This window comes from Pocillopora damicornis, chromosome 2 (genome assembly GCF_964200805.1).
Source record: "Pocillopora damicornis chromosome 2, jaPocDami1.2, whole genome shotgun sequence".
In the NCBI taxonomy this organism is placed as follows: domain Eukaryota; kingdom Metazoa; phylum Cnidaria; class Anthozoa; order Scleractinia; family Pocilloporidae; genus Pocillopora; species Pocillopora damicornis.
In genome coordinates this window covers 1,790,001-1,809,187 of record NC_142671.1, presented here as the reverse complement: position 1 = coordinate 1,809,187, position 19,187 = coordinate 1,790,001, and the positions used below count along the sequence as shown (strand labels likewise).

The 19,187-nt window shown below is 39.2% G+C and overlaps 1 protein-coding gene and 1 pseudogene across 2 annotated transcripts in view; one reads left to right on the top strand and one right to left on the bottom strand.

Moving 5' to 3' along the window:
• Positions 1–12,015: 12,015 nt before the first annotated feature.
• LOC149049488 (uncharacterized) lies at positions 12,016–13,663 on the top strand. The gene is made up of 2 exons (XM_089195249.1): positions 12,016–12,622; positions 12,925–13,663. Exons 1-2 carry the CDS (start codon positions 12,230–12,232, stop codon positions 12,952–12,954), a joined length of 423 nt encoding a protein of 140 aa, XP_089051375.1. The 5' UTR covers positions 12,016–12,229; the 3' UTR covers positions 12,955–13,663.
• Positions 13,664–18,621: 4,958 nt separating this feature from the next.
• Positions 18,622–19,187, bottom strand: part of LOC149049486 (uncharacterized) — a 4,467-nt pseudogene continuing 3,901 nt past the window's right edge. The window contains exon 3 of the transcript XR_016184100.1: positions 18,622–19,187. This exon is cut by the window's right edge and continues 397 nt beyond it. The product of XR_016184100.1 is annotated as an uncharacterized LOC149049486 (transcript).

The window sequence follows — 19,187 nt, the reverse complement described above, 5'->3', positions numbered from 1 at the left end:
GTAGTAACAGGTATCCGTGGCACCAATACAGTTTATTTTTGGTGACATTTACTCGCACAACACATAATCTACCACAAAATACCTGTGTGAGGTAATTCGACATTTTCGTTCTTTTCCGCATTAATACTCTTCTTTCCTTTTGTAAGAAAGTAGACCACTTACAATGTTTCAAGTAATCCACCCACCCTACAAAAAATAACTCTTGCATGCGGAGCATTCCTGTGTTTTGAAATAGGTGTATGCCTTTAGCCAGACTTGAGCTCACTATTTCAGTATACTAGTCCGACACCCATAATATCACTACACTTGATTCCAAGGATCCAGTACCATCCAGGTGTCCCAGTTACCCTGCTCACAGGGTCTAGTTTGATAAAGAAGGAAACATTATGTTGTCATTAAGACAGTATTGCCTTGATTTTCCAATATTTACAATGATAGACCGTAAATTTAACTTTTCGCCCACATTTACTTCCAACCTTTTCTTTTGAACCTGAAACAAAAATGATATATGTTTAAAAACATATGACATCATCCACCCTTGTCAAATGTCATAGCATGATCATTTCAATTGTAATGCCTTCTTATCCCAACGTTATTTTGTTTCTTTGCTACATTAGCGAACACTGAACTCCTGCTCGTACTCTAAATATGAAAATCAACCACAAAATTCCCCAAATCAGATAACATTTAACATAATCCAAAAAATCATGTAAGTCATCTGTCAGTTCACGAGTTTGCTCACAGAGCACTTTGATTCAGCAACATAAACTATGCATACATCTGAAAGATAACGACATTGTAATTCCTTTCACTATGCCAATATTTATAAATGACTGTTTCATTTCGTGCACAAAATTAAATCTATCACATGGCAACAGCTTTTTTTGTTTATGTAAGTTATTTTAACCGTAAACGGTTAATTATTCTCTTTATCATATAAACTGCAGTGTTAAACTGGGATTTCCGGCCCTGAGAAAAGCCGTAACAACACACGTGAAAAAATATCGTTTTTTCCCATGTGTGTTGATAGAGTCAATCAGCTGCTGACACGTCACTCGCCTTTGGCGCCACTCGGCCAGGTTGATGAATGAACGGCAAAGCCGTCACGATTCTCAATACAAGGTAGTTTGGCAGAACTTTGTCGTGTTGTGGCGTCGAAAACACTAAAAAATCCGAATCGCTAACAGACAGTGAGGCTCAAATTTTCCTAGTAGGGGGGAAAAACCAATACAAGAAGAGAAAACCGAGAGTTAAGTATTCAGTGGCTTGGGTGTTGGCACTTCTCGTGGCTGAGAATGAAAATTTGACAACTTAGTGGAAGATTTGTCACTGGCCGATTTTGACCGTTTACCTGACATTCTTCTTCTGTCGGCAACGACAAAGTCAAGAAATGAGATTTTTGTAAATTGAAAATTACGACCATTGTTGTTTTTGTAATCGTGATTCAACGCATTTTTCCATCTTAAGAGTTAGCGCCAACGCACTCTACGATGGTTGTTTGGGGATTGTCGATTCATTTACTTTCATCAGATTCAATAATTTAGTCGGCTTTTCTTGGCAATAAAGGGTTTATATGATAAACAGAGTAATACATGGTTGTTTGTGGAAATGGAATTTCTCTTCTCGCTTTCAACTCAACATCTCATTCCTTCGCTGTGCTCACTCGTGAGCTATCGAGTTAAACACTCAAAGAGAAATTCCATAACTACGCGTGCCCATGTATTATTCTCTATATCTCTCACTGAAATTTAGTCTCTTCTTAAATAGAGCAAAATAAATGTTTATATTTACAAATATTTGTATATAGGGCAAAAACTTGAATATAAACGAAGAACAGTGCGACTGTATTAACTTATTTGCCTCTTTCCCATCACTGTCGTCATAAAATGTATTCATACTTCATTCAAAACAAATAAAACATTAGATTTTGCATCACCAGATTACATCTGATATAACAAATGACTTCAATTAACTGTGCAATTACATTTCGTACACAAACTAATAAGTGAAACAGTTTTTAGAAAAGTTCACCGGTCTGATCTTCGTTTCAGTTGTCGTGGGCGCACTTTTTCCAGCGTCGCTGGAATCTAAACGTGACCAATGGATCCTGAGATTTGAATCCTGAGCTGAAGTACAATTGACTTTGTACCACCAACCTCCACAACATATATTAGAAGCGGGATCGTTATCTCAGGTAACAAACTGGGAGCCATTATGATACCAGAGACAGTCACGATCGATTGTCTTGTCTAAACAAAAGAAATTTTGGGAAATAAGCATTGATATCAATATATAGCCAGCCGTTAGACACTTTATTATTAAGGAGCAGGAAAATGAAGTAGGAAATCAAATGTTATGATCTCAGCTACAAAAATGTTGAAAAACAAACAATGCAAAACAAAAATAGTCCCGGTGTGGTATTGACAAACTACCGGCGATTCTTCTTCAGTTTTAGAGACATTTACATGACTCAGAAGAGACTGCTGTACAGTCGTTTGGCCAACGTGATGAGTAAATAACAGGATTGGTAGAGAAAAAAATGGGTCAGTTTGTTGCTTAAGAGCGAGAACGTTGGCTAGCCATAATTGCGATGGTATTGAGGCTGGTGATAACTATAATTTAATCAGCTTGTACTTAGCTTCCTCTTTTCCAATTTGTAACCAGGCATACTCATGCAGTTTTTTTTATTTTTTTAGTTACTCCCAGATCTGCGCGAAACTTGCTCTCTGACTTATTTCTTGCCAAGCGGTGGATCTTTTCCAATCCAAGCCAATATTCACCAATGAGGAAATTACCGATACCATGTTTGTAGTCATGCCGGGTGCGGTTGAAATCAACGAAGCCATTCAGCCTCTTCTACATCACTGTCCATCCTCCACCAGCTGTTGTCTGGTCGCAATATGCATCAAAGGGAGCTTTGCCATCGGGATAGATTGTATAAATACCGCTGATTCTTTGACTGCCTTCGAAAACCTCGGCACAGTTCTTGGCTTTTAAAAAATTATAATAATTAAATTTTGGTTGGTTTGATGAAACACATCAAGGAAACAGCATGAAGCAAAGAAAGACAAAATCGTAGAAGTCAAGTAAAAGAAACGAGCAGCGTGAGAATGATCATCACTTTTTAGCTGGCCAATTTAATTAAGTGCTTGCCACTTTGTTGATAGCTATCTTCTACGAGTCAGATTTACAACTCAAGAGTTATAAGAATATATCAGAGAACTTAGCATATCAAACTCTTTCCCCAGTGCGACGAACATTTATTTTTCTCGGTTCCAGGTGTACGCAACCACTAACCCCGCGTAATGCGCATGCTCTTCGTTACGAATTTTCAAAATGGCGGACAGGTCAAAGAGGGAAATTAAAAAAACAAAGCGATTTTGCAATGAATTCTCAACATACACCCTCGTTAGAAAGGCGAATCCACGGAAGAAAGATACAAAAGTGTATGATATTGTGATCGATATGATATTAAATCGATACCGAGGGCCCGTTTAATTGCCTTCCGCCACGGTTATTAGCTTTCTTGACAGCTTTCTGAAGATAGAATACTTTCTTTCTGAAGACTTCTGATATGCAGCTATTGATTATTACACCTCGTATACCTGATTGCTCAAACACTTTGTTTACGATTTTTGAAAGGACCGAGTCATGGTTCTCCGTCTTCGTCTTGACATTGCTTTGAAATACTTTAGACTAGTAAGCTGAAACGAAAAATTAATCAGTGAAGTTTACGAAAAATCCGGCAAACAAGCTTTAAAAAGGCATTTATTTAGACTTCATACTTCAACGAACTTCATAAATCTTACTTGTTTATCTTGTAAGTAAACGATGGCAGATTAATTCCCGAAGCGCTTTCTGAGTTTCCCGATCCCTCTCCTACTGCTTTCACGCTTACAAAACAGGAAAAATCATAAGGAGGAAGATACAGCTGTTTTGAAACGCCATTTGACGAAGGTAAATCTGCTTCTTGTTCAACACTTTACATATCAAAACAAAGGAAATGTGTTCCTCTTTTTGATTCTGGCGGTACATTTTTAATTTGCGCCTGTGTAAAAGAGATATCGCCCGAGACCCTTCGCTCGGTCGTGTTTTGATCAAAAACGCCTTGTTAGTTTCACGCAACCGCTCGGAGAAAAGGTAAAAATGACGAGGGAAAAACTTTACCTTCAAGTTAGAAAATTAGCGAAATAGAAAGCCACAATATTGTAGTTTAATATTTCAGAGATACATTGAGTGCTTTTTCCGAGAGAATCCGCGCGATGGTAAAACATTCGAAAATTACACTCGATTTGAGTGGGGTGTTGAAGTGGGCGTAGTCACTACATTCATGTTAAGACTATTTGTACCCCATGAGTTTGATATGCAGTAGTAAAATGCAAATGAGGTGCAGGCACGCAAAAACCACCAGCGTGTTTGTGGTCTTTTTAATACTTACTGCTGCCTTCCCTCTGAAATACGACCACGAGGGTATATGTGTAAGACCTCACACTTTCTACTGGCCGGGTTTGGAGTTGCTTACGCATTTCACTGGCTGGAATATTAGGATATTTGGTTGTTTCTCGTCTTCAGTGAACTTTTGGACTGAGAGCCCTATTTGCATAAGGAACAATGCCACATTATTGGCTGGAGTCGAAGTATTGTTTCACTCTTCATGGGACAGTGATCTCTCTAATGGTGTTGTTCTCACCAATCTATTTAATGGCTCTGCTTGTATTACATTCTTCCGACGTCCATGGATCAGCTACTACGTTCCACCCGAGTTCCTGGGAATTTTGAATATGCCTGATTTCTCATGTCGGTTACGCCTACGTAGGCACAGGTGTCCAATAGCCTACTATGCAATTTCATGTGCCTCATTCCATCAAGTGCTAATTGGCGATCTGGTCTTCAAACTTAATCCTGGTCCTGAGGGATGCGGTATATCAACAATTGTGAAATCACGCCATCAAAATAATGGAACTTTACGGGCGCCTCAATCACGTTCTTCATTGTCTAAATCAACAACTAGGAATGTCTCAAACTTTACTAAAGTGCATTGTTTGTCTGCCAACTACGTAAAAGGGGGCTTTTTGTCATTTTGTCACATGAATGCCCAGTCGGTGCGCAACAAGACAGCCGATTTTGTAGATTACGTCTGTGAACGTAGATATGACTTGGTTGTGATTACCGAGACGTGGCTCCAGCACCATGATGATGCGCTAAGAATAGAACTGTGTCCTCCTGGTTACAAGTTTATTGACTTTCCACGACAAGAACGGACAGGTGGAGGCATTGGACTACTGTACAAGGATTCTCTTCGTGTTAGCACGACTCGAGATGGAATTCAAGAGTCGCTTGAATTTTGCGAGTTGTTGGTCCAAACGTCGACTTCCCGCAAGATACGGCTTGTGATCGTCTACCGTCCACAGAATTGTGATGACCACCGCAGGGTTCCCATTAACACTTTTCTGATGGAGTTTTCTGACCTGATGGAGTCCACTATTCTATCCAAAGAGCCTTTGATTGTCGTTGGTGATTACAACATACATGTGGATGTTCCTAATGACACTGATGCACTTAAGTTTTTAGATCTGCTTGAGTCTCTCGGTTTGGAGCAGCATGTGACAGAGCCAACGCACATACGTGGTCACACCCTGGATCTTGTTATAACAAGAAAGATTGAGGATATTCTGGCGAGTCCACCACGCGCCTGTCGCTATTTCTCCGATCATGCAGCTGTACATTGTCATGTTGCCATAAGTAAGCCTTCATTTCAGACTAGGATAATAAAGTTTAGGAAAACTAAATCCTTGGACGCTGAGAGCCTATCGAACGATGTAGTACTTACAGGGCTATGTGATCGAGGTAATAGCGATCCCATCACCCCACTGGACCTGGATGTACTTGTAGAGGATTACACGACCACACTCTCTCAAGTTCTTGATCGTCACGCACCTTTAAAAACCAAAACAGTGCGGGCTAGGCCCAAGGTACCCTGGTATACCAGTGAGATAGCCGAGGCAAAAAGGCGACGCCGGAAAGCAGAACGGAGATGGAGAAGAACACGATCACAGGAAGATTTGTTGGCATTCAAGAAACTCAAGAACCACGTTACTTATTTAAGTACACGGGCTAAGCATGCTTTCTACTCAGACTTTGTGAACGACAATAGTGAAAACCAAGGAAAGCTATTCAGGGCCACTCGATCATTGTTACTTCCTAGGAATGAGTTGTGTTTTCCAGAATACACGGACAACTCAATCTTAGCCAACGATATCGGGCGGTTTTTCGACCGTAAGATTGCAAAGATTCGGGCAGAGCTTGATGCGTGTACTCTTCATCCTGGGGCGGTGGCTGAGGATAGAGTGTTTACAGGCGATAGGAAACTTGATCATTTCAATACGTATTCTGTGGAAGATATAAGGAAGCTGGTCAGTAGATCATCGAAGAAAAGCTGTCAACTTGATCCTATGCCGACCAATTTAGTAGTCGGCATGTCCGATATGCTTCTCCCCATCATCACTAATGTCGTGAATTCTTTACTTTCCTTGGGACACTTTCCATCTGATTGGAAAACGGCCCTTGTGGATCCAAGACTGAAGAAGACCAAGCAAGGGACTTCCTTATCCAATTTAAGACCTGTGAGTAATCTGCAATATCTCTCTAAATTGGTTGAAAGTGCAGTTTATGATCAGACAACCGATCACGTTACTCAGTCGGGTTTGTATCCCATCCTCAAGTCAGCCTATCGACTTGGTCATAGCACAGAGACTGCCCTATTGAAGATACAGAATGACATACTAGCTGCAATGGACAATCAACGAGTTACTCTTTTGGTATTGCTAGACCTGAGTGCAGCATTCGACACGATTGACCACCAAGTGTTGTTGAATCGCCTGTGCGTGACATATGGAATTACAGGTACCGCTCTTAAATGGTTTCACTCGTATTTATCAAACAGGAAACAGCGAATCCTGATTAACGGGAGCTATTCGAGTGACTTTGATCTGCCTCAAGGGGTACCTCAAGGATCATGTCTTGGTCCCTTGCTCTTCACGTTGTACGCAAGTAAGCTCTTCGATGTTGTTGAATCCCATCTCCCTAACGTTCACGCATACGCTGATGATACGCAGCTCTATATCTCATTTAAGCCGGATGGTTCTGCTACTGAGACGGATGCTGTTGACGCTCTACAAGCTTGCATCAGGGACATAAGAACCTGGATGGTCCAAGACAAACTTCGGCTGAACGATGCTAAGACCGAGTTTCTTATTATAGGTACACGCGCACAGTTAAATAAGGTTATGATAAGTGACTTGCAAGTAGGTAAGGTAAAGGTTTCTGCGGTTTACTCTGTTAGAAACCTGGGTGCTTGGTTTGATGCAAACATGAATATGACCACACATATTAACAGCATATGTCAAAATATTTATTACCATCTACATAACATCCGGCGTATTAGAAAGTATTTATCATATGATAATAGGAAGTCCATTGTACAGGCTATTATAATGTCACGATTAGACTATTGTAACGGTCTATTATATGGTACGCCCGCTGGTCATCTTGGTAAGCTGCAACGCCTGCAGAACGCGGGTGCTCGCCTGGTATGTACTATATCTAGGTATGATCCTATCACACCATCCCTGATCAACCTGCACTGGCTTCCGGTTACCCACAGAATAGAATTCAAGATAGCAATGCTGGTTCACAAATGTATCTACGGTGTCGCACCACAATATCTTTCAGACTTGATAAAAATCAAAGAGAGCTCGCGGTATCAGTTGAGATCATACCGGGGCATACTCCTAATGGACAAAACCTATCGAACAAAAAAGACACTCGGGGATAGGGCGTTTGAAAATGCTGCGCCCAAAGTATGGAATCGACTCCCTCTAGAAATTAGACAATGTCAATCATTGAACATTTTTAAAGTTTTACTAAAGACACATCTTTTTAAATTAGCTTTTTATTAGTTCTTTTATTAACTCATATCTTACTTTTATTGTTTTCCGAAAATTGTAAATTATTATTATTATTATTATTATCATAATCTGGACTAGCCATTTATTACTTTAAGATTTTAGGGTTGTAATGCGCACTCGATCATATCTTTATCGCATGCTAGACTGCGCAATATAAGAAATAAACATTATTATTTATTATTATTATGTGATACTTAAATTTCTCGGATCCTTTGTTGTTGTTTTTGTAACTTGTTGAAGGTGCAGGAGTTGAAGATAACATTTGAACCGTTAAAAAAAGTGTCATACTGAGCAGCAAATTGGAACTTTGTGAAGTAGACATTATATGATGAAATTTTTTCTCCTACCTTAAAGCTGTATATTTTATGATGAAGCACAGTTGTAGACTGGATCAATTTCAACTGTGGGCCTAATAACAATATCCTCGAAGGCAACTATTTCCCGGAGATACTCTTAAGAAAGGATTTTTGAAACATTGTTTCTGTATGTCATTTCTCGAATTAACACAGGAAATTGGACGCTGAAGTTATCATAAGCAATTAAATCGGAGTAAACTAGGCGTAATACTTAGGACTCAAGAAAGGGGTGTTGTGGTCCCTGGGGATTCCCGCAGGGTCAGTGATGAGGCTGCACAATTTCAAAGAGCAACGGAAACCTCAAACTCCTTCAAAGGAATGAAATTCGTCATCAAAAGCACGTTACACTTATATTAACCGCATAAAGAATTAAAAAGACAAAGTTCTAGAGAGCTGCCCTATTTGGATTGTTTTATTTGTTTCATTTTTGCAGAACAACGTTGTTTCCCTATAAATGACGAACCTTCGCTAATTATGATGGTAACGGAATTCCAATCTTGCCCATAGGTTACTGACTGATGTTGGGTGTAGCCAAGCATGAAAGTGTAATGTCATAAGAATAGATATTCTTGAGTGGTAACATTAGGATAATTTGTAAAGTTCTTGTCTTTATTATGCATGGAGTAATCATAAATAAATTGCTAATCGATTTCAGTTTTAAACAAGCTACGTAATGACAACTCGAAGTTTTCAACGGTTTAAGAGCGCTTCTCTGCAAAAATCAAACATATCGCGGCAAAATTCGATTTCTTTCTTATTTTAATGTTAGATAGGCTAGGCTATAACTAAAATCACTGGATACTTTTTTTGGCAAAATATCTTTTTATTTCAGAGAAAAATACGAATAACGAAATTCCGTTAAAATCGTCATTTTTAGCAGCAAATAATTGTACGAGTTTGAGGGCTTCGCGTGCAAAAACGAATCACTATCTCGTCTTTTAAACACTCAAATCCTCTTTTTCGCTCTCATAAGACCTCACAAAATGATTTTTGCAAACATTGCGCTCTTCTTTGCGCTTAAAATAATTTAATTTCGAAAGCATGCATTTCTCTTCAGTAAAAATACTCCGTGAATAAAATTAATTTTCACCATGTGCTAAACCTTCAAATGGATTAAGCTTTTGGTGGTTGAATTTTGAAAAGATGTTCTCAACACAACTGTAAAAATTTGTTTGGGCAAATGTTTGAGAGCGATACAAAAACTTTTCAAAGTCCGTTAAAATGAAGGTATTTGACCTTTTGCGGTCAACATTCCGGTCGCGAGTCACACATATTTTAATATGTTTCAACCCATATGAGGCCGAAAAATGTACATAGAAAGATATTTCCAAATGCTCTAACCTCATTTGTCACAGAAGACCAATCCAGAGACCATTTTAGTGTGATTCTCTCGTCGTTCGTCGTATTTAGGTCTGTATAAATGATAACGTCCGATGAAACCACCAACCCAGTCGAACGCCATCTTGTTATCAAACGTTCGATACCTTTCTTCACTGTGGCGTCTTATTCAACGGTTCAGTTGACTGCGAGTATTGCTCAGTTTACAATGCACTAAAAGATTACATCTGACAGTATAATTCAATTCGTCTGAATTAAATTCGACCGTAGCGCGACGTATAAACTAGGCCTAAGTCGCTCTCCACGTCTAGTCGCTCTCTAAGTACCATTGAGCTGGCCTTTCCGACCTCGATTTCATGCGCTAGATTCCAGACCGTTCCGCGCGGCGGCCATTTATGAATACGGTGTTTGGTAAACAATTTGTAAGCGCAGAATTTGAAAACTGTCTGAAAACGTGCGGTATCAAGCATGCTCGCGTTTCGCCGTATTTTGCTAGAAGCAATGGAAAATTAGAGCGATTTCATCGGTACCTTAAAAAAAATTTTCGCGCTGCAATATCGGAAATCATGGGAAAAGGAATTACCTAAAATTCTTATGTCTAACCGAGCGACTCCTCATCCTGTTAGTGGGAAATCACCCACTATGTTGTTGTTCAATCGAGAAATTCGTATGAAAGTTCCACATGTCGAGTCAAATCAGACCAGCCAAAATGACGACGAGCTTCGTTCTCGATGTCACAAATATCAAGAGCGCATGAAAGAATATCACGACAAGAAAAATAACGCAACGCCGCACAATTTCAAAATCGGCGATATCGTATTTTGCGCGAACATGAAGCCAGCAAAGTTAGATTCTCAATTTCACCCGGCTAAGCATGTTATCATTCAGTCCCGGGGGAGAGACACTTTTACCTTGGTCAACGCAGCAACTGGTACCACTCTTACTCGAAATGCAAAATACTTGAAGCGCGCACCCACAAATGAGAATGAAGAAATCGTAGATACTAGCAACGACGAACAAAGTAATGGGTCTAGTAGTTCTAATGATTCGGCGAATGTTGAATCTAGTGAGATCATTCACAAACATTCTGATGCTCGTATGGAAAGTGATCATTCCGATGATCAAGCCTCTCAGACTGAAAGGCAATGTCACGACTAGGTCCGGACGTGTAGTGAAGTCTACACAAGATAACGAGAACTTCGTATATTATTAGCTGATTAAAATAGTTTAAAATGATTATCTTTAATTAACTTTGAAATAGAAACCTTTAAACTTTGTACGGGAAGGATGTAGTGTATTGCGTTACCTAAGCGTTACTATAGTCACGCTATATCCTGTAAGACACGATCGGTACATGATTGTAAAAGTACATTCCTATGTAAAAGTAGTATTACTGATTCCTAGTACTGTATTGTGAATATAGCTTGTTGATTCTTTAATACAATTCAGTTGAGCAATAGCAATGAAAGGAGTAACTTGACTGAGTCTAGACGACACAACACTAAAATCGCAAATTATTTCCTTTTGAATTTATTTTAACAGTTGTTTTCCATTATACTCCGATCAACACTTTTATAATTTACACCCGCAGGCACGCATTGTTTGCGACATGAATGGCACATCACGCAACGTCACAGGATGTTCCAACCCAAACGCGCGCGCACAATTTCCCTGGACAATTCTTTTTCTAATTATTTCAGACATTTATTGATTTTCTATATCACGAACATTCTTGCTGCAAGTCTGCCATCACCGTGCTACGCTCAATTATAAACCTAAATCTTAAGTAACCCAACTGTCATCAAACCCTTAGCTTAATTAGGAAAACAAAGTGTCATGTGATATTACATTACACGATTGTCGCGACAAAAGCTTAAAAAGAAAGTATAAAGCAAGATTTGTGACGTTCATCTATTTCTCAAAATGTAGACATTTCCTCAATAGGCCCTTCGACACTCCATCAATACAAAACAACAGCGAGAACTGTAGTCACGTTTATAATTATCTTCTCTAGAACTTTATGAAAATGATCCACGAGGCATAAAATGATTTCTTCAGCTTTATTGATAAAATCAAAAATAAGCATTGTTAAAAGAGCTCAACATAAGGTCAACTTCTCAAGCAAGTAAGGGAAAGATAATGCAAAACCCCCTCCCACACATACACACACACGCACATATATATATATATATATATATATATATATATATATATATATATATATATATATATATAAATTCAAGAGCTGTCGTTCGAGGGTTTGTTCGAGTCACAGTGACTCTTACGCTGATGTGCCTCGATTATTAAATTAAATTAAATTCGTCTGGTAAATTAAATTCGTCCTAGATGTTTTATCCGTCTTGGTAAGACGGATAAAATATCGATAAAGCGTCTTCAATTTTAACGTCGCGCTAGCTTCGCGTCGAATGAAATGCATACATTTTCTTAATGTATTTCAATTTATTTTGGCGAGCCCGCAGCGACCCGTGGCGAGCTTTTCAAGTATTCCGCATGCGCAGAAATTCCTCTTGGGCATTTCGGCGCGAGTTTACGTTGTAGTTCATAGCTATGGCGCTTTGGAGGAAAAGTTTGTCATTTTCTTGCAGTAATTGTGAGAGACAAACGAAGTATTCTTGTATAACGTGTGGTAAAAGTGTATGTGTTCGATCGGAATGTTCGATTCCTGAAGTTAATGAAGAAGCTACCGGCTGGCAACCAAATAAACGTGTTGGGTATTGTCTCAAGTGTGCTCTTTGTACAGAAAAGCTTGTCAAAGATTGTCAGAGCGAAGTGGATGACAAAGACCATGGTCAGAGGGATCTTACAACATGTATTCGCGAAGAAGAAGAAAAAGAGTCAGATTTCATCGAGGAAGGTGAAATGGTGAGTTCTGAATGTGGGAAAAGGAAGAAAATAATTGGGCGGAGAGCGACTTGGAAAGAAGATCACATTACTGATATGGTAAATATCATTGTTAATGATGACCAGCTGGTCAAGAAACTGATATTTTGCAATACTAAGAAAGCAAGCAACACTGAAGCTTATGAGATGGTGTGGAAACGGCTGAACGTCGAATACAATAAGACCACCGGGAGTGATTTTCCTTTCCAAGTGCAACAAATGAGAAATAAATTTAAGTCATGCATTAGTACGTGTAAGCAGATCTGCATGACAATGAAAACTGCTTCAGGTATTGAAAGGTTTGTTGAAGAATGGGGATACGGTAAATGGTTTGACCTTCTTTATGTACTTGTTAAAACTAGAGATTCATGTCAACGAGAAAATGCATGTGAACCCTCTGTACATATTGGAAATGCAGACAAGCAAGATACCAGCAAGAATGATCAAGAAGTTGATGGTGATGATGAAGACTGTGCAAGCACTTCATCCAGCCTTATGGATAGCAGTGGAGAGGTCCCATCCAAGGGTAAACGTTTCTTGGCAAAGAAACCTGCCTCTAAAAGAGCTAAAACTGAGCAGATGGCAAAAGCTGTTGAACTACTTCAAAGTACTATTGAGAATGATCCCACCAAAGAACTTTTGCAAATTTTAAGGGAAGATATGAAGCAGTCTAGAGAACAGGAAATGAGGTACTTCCAGTTGATGTGTGGCCTACTAACACCCAACAGCAATCCAAACATGCAACCCCATGGTAATTTCCATCCTTATAGCAGTTCTTATTCTGATGATTTTCATCATCAAAGCCATAATTTTGCACAACAATCTGTGTCCAATCCCAGAGCTAGCAGCAGTCACCCAAGTACCCCATCCTTTGGGTACACACCATTGATGTCATCTGCTCCAAAAAATGATGAGCGGTCTCTCCCACATCACGTTCAGTCAACTATGACTTCACAAGGACAATCTGGTGTTTCGCAGTTGTACCAATTTTGAAAGGGTCTTGGCATGCACTCTAATATTTTAAAGTTATTTTGGAACTGCTTTGAAAAGAGCCTTCTACACTATGGTCTTGAAGTGCCTATAACTCAAATAATCTTTTTCCACCAGCAGAAATCTCAATATTGCACTGATATGATGGTTCAAGAAGTGTAGCATTTTGTTTAAATATTGGTTTTTTAATAGAATTTGCAAATTAAGTCTGTTTTTATCTCAAACACAACCAAGCTGTGAGGGGCATGGATCTATTCCTTGTTCATGACATCACAAACTGCTTTGCAGTGCAAAAATGCTTTGAAAGCAGTCTGTGATGTCAAACAGGAATGAAGCCATGCTTCTTGTGGTCCAAGTTGGTCGTTGTTGTTATCCATAAAAATCCAGGTCTTAAGCAAATTAAGACAAAACAGTGGAATTTTGCTCAGAAAAATACAAATATATATTTGAGAGAATAATACAAATATTTATTTGAGGGGAAAAATTGGGGGAAACAGTTGGTGGGGAGGGGGGGGGGTGTTAAAGGCACTTTGAGAACACATTTTAAAGCAAATACCAACCAAATGTCCGACCAGTAAGTTTTGTACCGTTAACTGTCATAATTGATTGAATGAGCTGATAGCCAACTTACAAGGTATACCTGGCAATGTTCCTGAAGTGGATGCAAATTATGTACAGGTGCAGGCCAAACTATTTAATTTTTGGCAGCAGAGGTATTAATAATATTACCTGAGTTCCCATGTAGTTTCTTTGCACTGAGATACCACCATAGGTAGTTTTGGTTGTCAAGATATGATCCTCAATAATTCTCTGTTTAATGTTTACTTTGTGGTTATGAGTAGTCAAAACAAAAACTTTTGCAATGGAAAACAAGTACTGCTGTCTCCTCAAGGCTACCCTTCCTATAAATGATCCTAAATACATCTCATCTGGTGACAGTGTAAATACCCTTTCAAAGTTGTTCCCTCAAAAACATGAAAGGAACAGGATATCATAATGTGTATTACTGAAATGTACATTATGGTTTACAAATCATTCAAACGTTGTGTTTCACTTTGAATCTTTTCGTTCATTTTTTTATATCCCTTTGTTAATTTGTTTGAAATTATATTACAAAAGTTGGAAAGCAAAGGAAAATAATATGGTGAAAGAATCAATACATTTCTTTTAACGAAGGAAATAACAACTGAATTACAGTATTGCAATTCTCATCATAACAGTGTTTATCTCATGGTACTGTATGTAATGTCTGAAAAATGTACAATGATGCAACGTAATGTCGTATATTAATAGTATTCCTTGATCCAATGAATATCATTGCTTGCTTGAACATGAACTCGAGACCTGTGCCTTTCTAACTTGCATTTAAAATGGGTCGCTTAAAGCATTGATGAGAAGTAATGCAACAAACTTATTAGGAATGTCATGACATTCAGTACCTTTGGTCAAATTTGTTTCTTTTTCTGTTATGTGTACTGAAAAGAAATGTAATAGTGAAGTAAGCGAGTTTTTCATATAATGCCGATTTTTAGGGCTTGTACATGTAATGCCTAAGTTGAAATTGAGACAGTTCCACAAAATATTCATTTCTACCCCCGTGGATTAAGAGCGTAGAACTCGCGTTCCGGCGTGAAGGCAAGTAACAGGTTCTTGAAGTACGCGCTAAAGTTGAAGACGGTTGCCGGAGTTAGCGGGAGTTTGAGGTCTAACAAAAAACTTCACAGGGGCGTGGATTATTTTATGGAACAAAACACTTGCTTTACCTGAAATGTGAAGTGATTTATTTGTTACAATCTATGGAGAACTTTGAAAATAACATGGATGACAAAAAAATTGTTTTAATCACGTCTACATTTCCAGTTCGTTTGCTTCTTTTTCCTGTCACATTTTCCTGGTCAGAGCCTCCCGTATTGCTCCAGCTTTGCGAGATGAATCCTTTCTCTTAGGGCAGTTGCGCATCTGCAACAGATGTCGTATTTCTTCTCTGGACCTTTTCTTTTGTGTGAAAGGATCAATTGATAAATCCAGTTGGGCAGGAAGGCTGTCCTTTGTGGTAATGTAGATGTTGTGAAGTACAATACACGCGAGCGTGGCCAGTTTCACCGAATCTGGTCTACATTCTAGCTTTCGATACAAAACTCTCCACCTGCTCTTCAGTTGTCCATAGGCTCGCTCAGTTACCATTCTTGCGCGGCTTAGACGATAGTTAAAATAGCCCTCTTCAGGTGTAAGGTTAGCATTACCATATGGTTTCATTAACCACACTCTGAATGGGAAAGCAGAATCGCCCAAAATCATCGGGTAAACCTCGGTACCTTCAATGACTTGAGAAATTGATGGTATGATGTTGTTTTCAGTAATGTTGTGCCACAAGTCAGTGGACTGGAAAATGATGGAATCGTGTGAATTTCCTGGAAAACCAACACTTGCCCAGATGAAACGATCCTGTGCATCTACAATGGCCATCAATACTATTGAATAAAAGTTCTTAAAGTTATGATACTCTTTACAGGCTTTCAGACCGCCAGGAGGGCACTGAATGGGGATGTGGCACCCATCTACAGCACCCCAGCAACTGGGGAATTGCCAACACGCTGTCATATCCACCATTTTCTCCATAATATTCTGTTTGGTGATTGGAAAATGCGCTTGCACCGAAGGTTTCCACAGGTTTCTTATGATCGCTTCACATACTTCCTCTATGATTTTGTGAACGGTCGTCACACCAAGGCCAAACAGTTCCGCAATGGTGTATAGGTAGTCACCTCTACCTAATCTGTAAAGACATATAGCCAGCCTACATTCGGCAGAAACGGGCCGCTCTGTGACAAAATCTTTCGAATACTCTTCAAAATTAAGTTAAACGTATTCCTTGATACACGAAAGGTTTTCTTAAATCTTCCTTCATCATAGGACGCCCAGACCAATTCCCACCAACCTGTGTTTTTATGACTGCGACGACAACTGCGAGGTCTTCGAGCGCTAATTTCATCTTCACTTAACTGTAACAGGAGACACGTCAGCAAACAAAGTCGTACGATAAACCTTTTCCTCATTAACACCAGTGTAACCATATTACGCCGTAATTGACGTCGCCGTTGTCTTTCCCTGGAAATTTTCTCGAGGAAAATTGTTTTCAGAGCTTTAGCCCGCGCCATGTTTGTTTCAAAATGACACCTCTGACCAGAGACACTGCAGTTGGGAAGAGAATTAAATTCGACCGTATTGATTTCGACGCATAAAACCACGCCACGATTTATGTCGACGGAACGACGAATTTAATGGAATTAAATTCGTCTGAATTAAATTCGACTGTAGCGCGACGTATAAACTAGGCCTTAGATGCGCTGTTAGATAGGAAAAAGTCCCATAATTTCCAGTTTTTTTGTATATTTCTCGGAAAAAGGTCAGAAAATCCAGAGGCAGTTTCAAGTACTTGACTGGCAGTGTTAAGCAGCCCTCAAGATGCCAATGCATTGCTGCGTGCCGCTATGTACAAGGAAAGGATATCGCGACGAAGAAACCGGAGAGAAAGTTTCTTACTTCAAATTTCCCACCGAAGAAAGGTTAAAAAAGTTGTGGATCTATGCTATTCGGAGAGATGAAGGAAAAAAATTCTAGGTTCCAAATAATACTAAAGTTTGTTCGCGGCACTTCAAATCTGACGATTTAAAGAAGAGTTTAAATGGCGTGGTTTCCTTGAAAAATGGAGCTGTTCCTTCAGTTTTCGCTTGGAAACGAAGCTCACCTCGCAAGCGACCGCCTCCAACGCCTCGTATCTCCAGTACGGCCGCTTCCGTGTCTCAAAACTTAAGCGAAAATATTAGTGAACTTGTGGAGTCTGCCTGTTCGAGCGAAAGTTTGGAGACATCGGAATGCTCATCCAACTCACACCTTGCACCGGAAATGGAAGCACAGCAAACAGCGACAAAATTTGATTTGCAGTCCAAAGAAAATCTGGAAATTGCTAGACTCGAGAAACTTTTAGCCGATACTATCAAAATTAAAGAAACGTTAGAGAGCGAGGTGTTATCTCTGAAGGCAAACATTGCTCTTGTCGAGCAAAAATGTGAGCAACTCGAGAAGCACGTGTTTTCATTTGACAACGTCAAAACAGATGACTCTTTGTTGACATTTTATACTGGGTTTCCAAATCTCCAAACAATGATGGCTCTGTATGAATATTTGGATCCTGGTGTAAATGGCATGAATATAAAATACTGGCCTTCTGGCCAAGATAATTCACAAAAGGCTGCTGCTGGTAATTCAGTCAAGCAAGGAAGGCCTAGGACTTTAACACCATCTGATGAATTTTTTCTGGTAATGTGCAGACTGAGGCAAGGATTTGCTGAAATGCATCTTGCACACTTGTTTAAAATTTCTCAGTCGACTGTAAGTAGAATATTTATTTCATGGATTAATTTCATGTACTTAAAACTTGGCCAAATAAATATCTGGCCATCCAGGAAAGTGGTGGATGAATCAATGCCTGAAGCTTTCAAAGAAAAGTATCCCAGCACAAGGGTAATAATCGATTGCACAGAGGTTCGCTGTCAGATGCCTAGCAGCCTTCTGTTAAACAGCGAATTATTTAGCTCCTATAAAAAACCATACCACCCTAAAAGCACTGGTGGGAATTTCTCCCAAAGGGTCAATGACATTTATAGGACAGTTATACACTGGCAGTATATCAGATAAAGAAATGGTTGAACGCAGTGGTTTTCTGAAACTACCCTTTGAACAGGGAGACTCAGTAATGGCTGACAAGGGTTTTACAATTGAAGATGTTCTTCCCCTGGGAGTGTCCCTTAACATCCCTCCCTTCCTTGGAATGTCTGACCAGATGCCAGCTGAAGATGTCATAAAAACACAAGAAATCGCAAGCTTACGCATCCATGTGGAAAGGGCCATAAATAAAATTAAGAACTTTTTAATATTTGAGGGTGTTGTCCCAATAAGTCAGTTCTGTATAGTAAATCAAATGTGGTGTGTGTGTGATGCTTTGTAATTTTCAAGATCCCATCATAAGTGCATAATTGTATCATTGACATACTTGCATTGGAGTACAGTTTTCCTACCTAAATGAAGTTTATTTAAGCCTCTCTAGATCCTTGCATAAACCCTAATTTGTGTAGTTCCAGAAAATATCCATCCTCCCACCAAATAGAAGGGATTGGAAATTCCACAGTGGGGGGGGGGGGGGGGGGATGGGGTCTCAAAAGAAAAAAATAATTCAAGAAATGTTTGAAGTTTCAGCTCAATTTCTAGACAAGGGGGGGGTATCAAAAATCTCTTCTTTGGGGAATTTTCTGGAACTACACATTGCACTTGAATACATGTAGCATTTTAAAAGGTCCAAAAAATTAGAATAGACACTGAACTTGTAATTAATTGTCAATAAATGTTCTGTTGCAAATATGATAACTTGAGTGGAAGTACACAATGTAGAATGCAAGCCCAAAGAAAGGAAATGGCAGTACACTGTACAAGAAATTATTTACAAATCCCCTTTTGCTATTATTATACCTGATTGCATGACAAAAGGGAAGAACTGGTATTAAACCACACAAAATAAGAATAAAAACCCATCCCTCATTGATCTTTTTTAAGGAATGAATGATATTGTAGCCTTGCA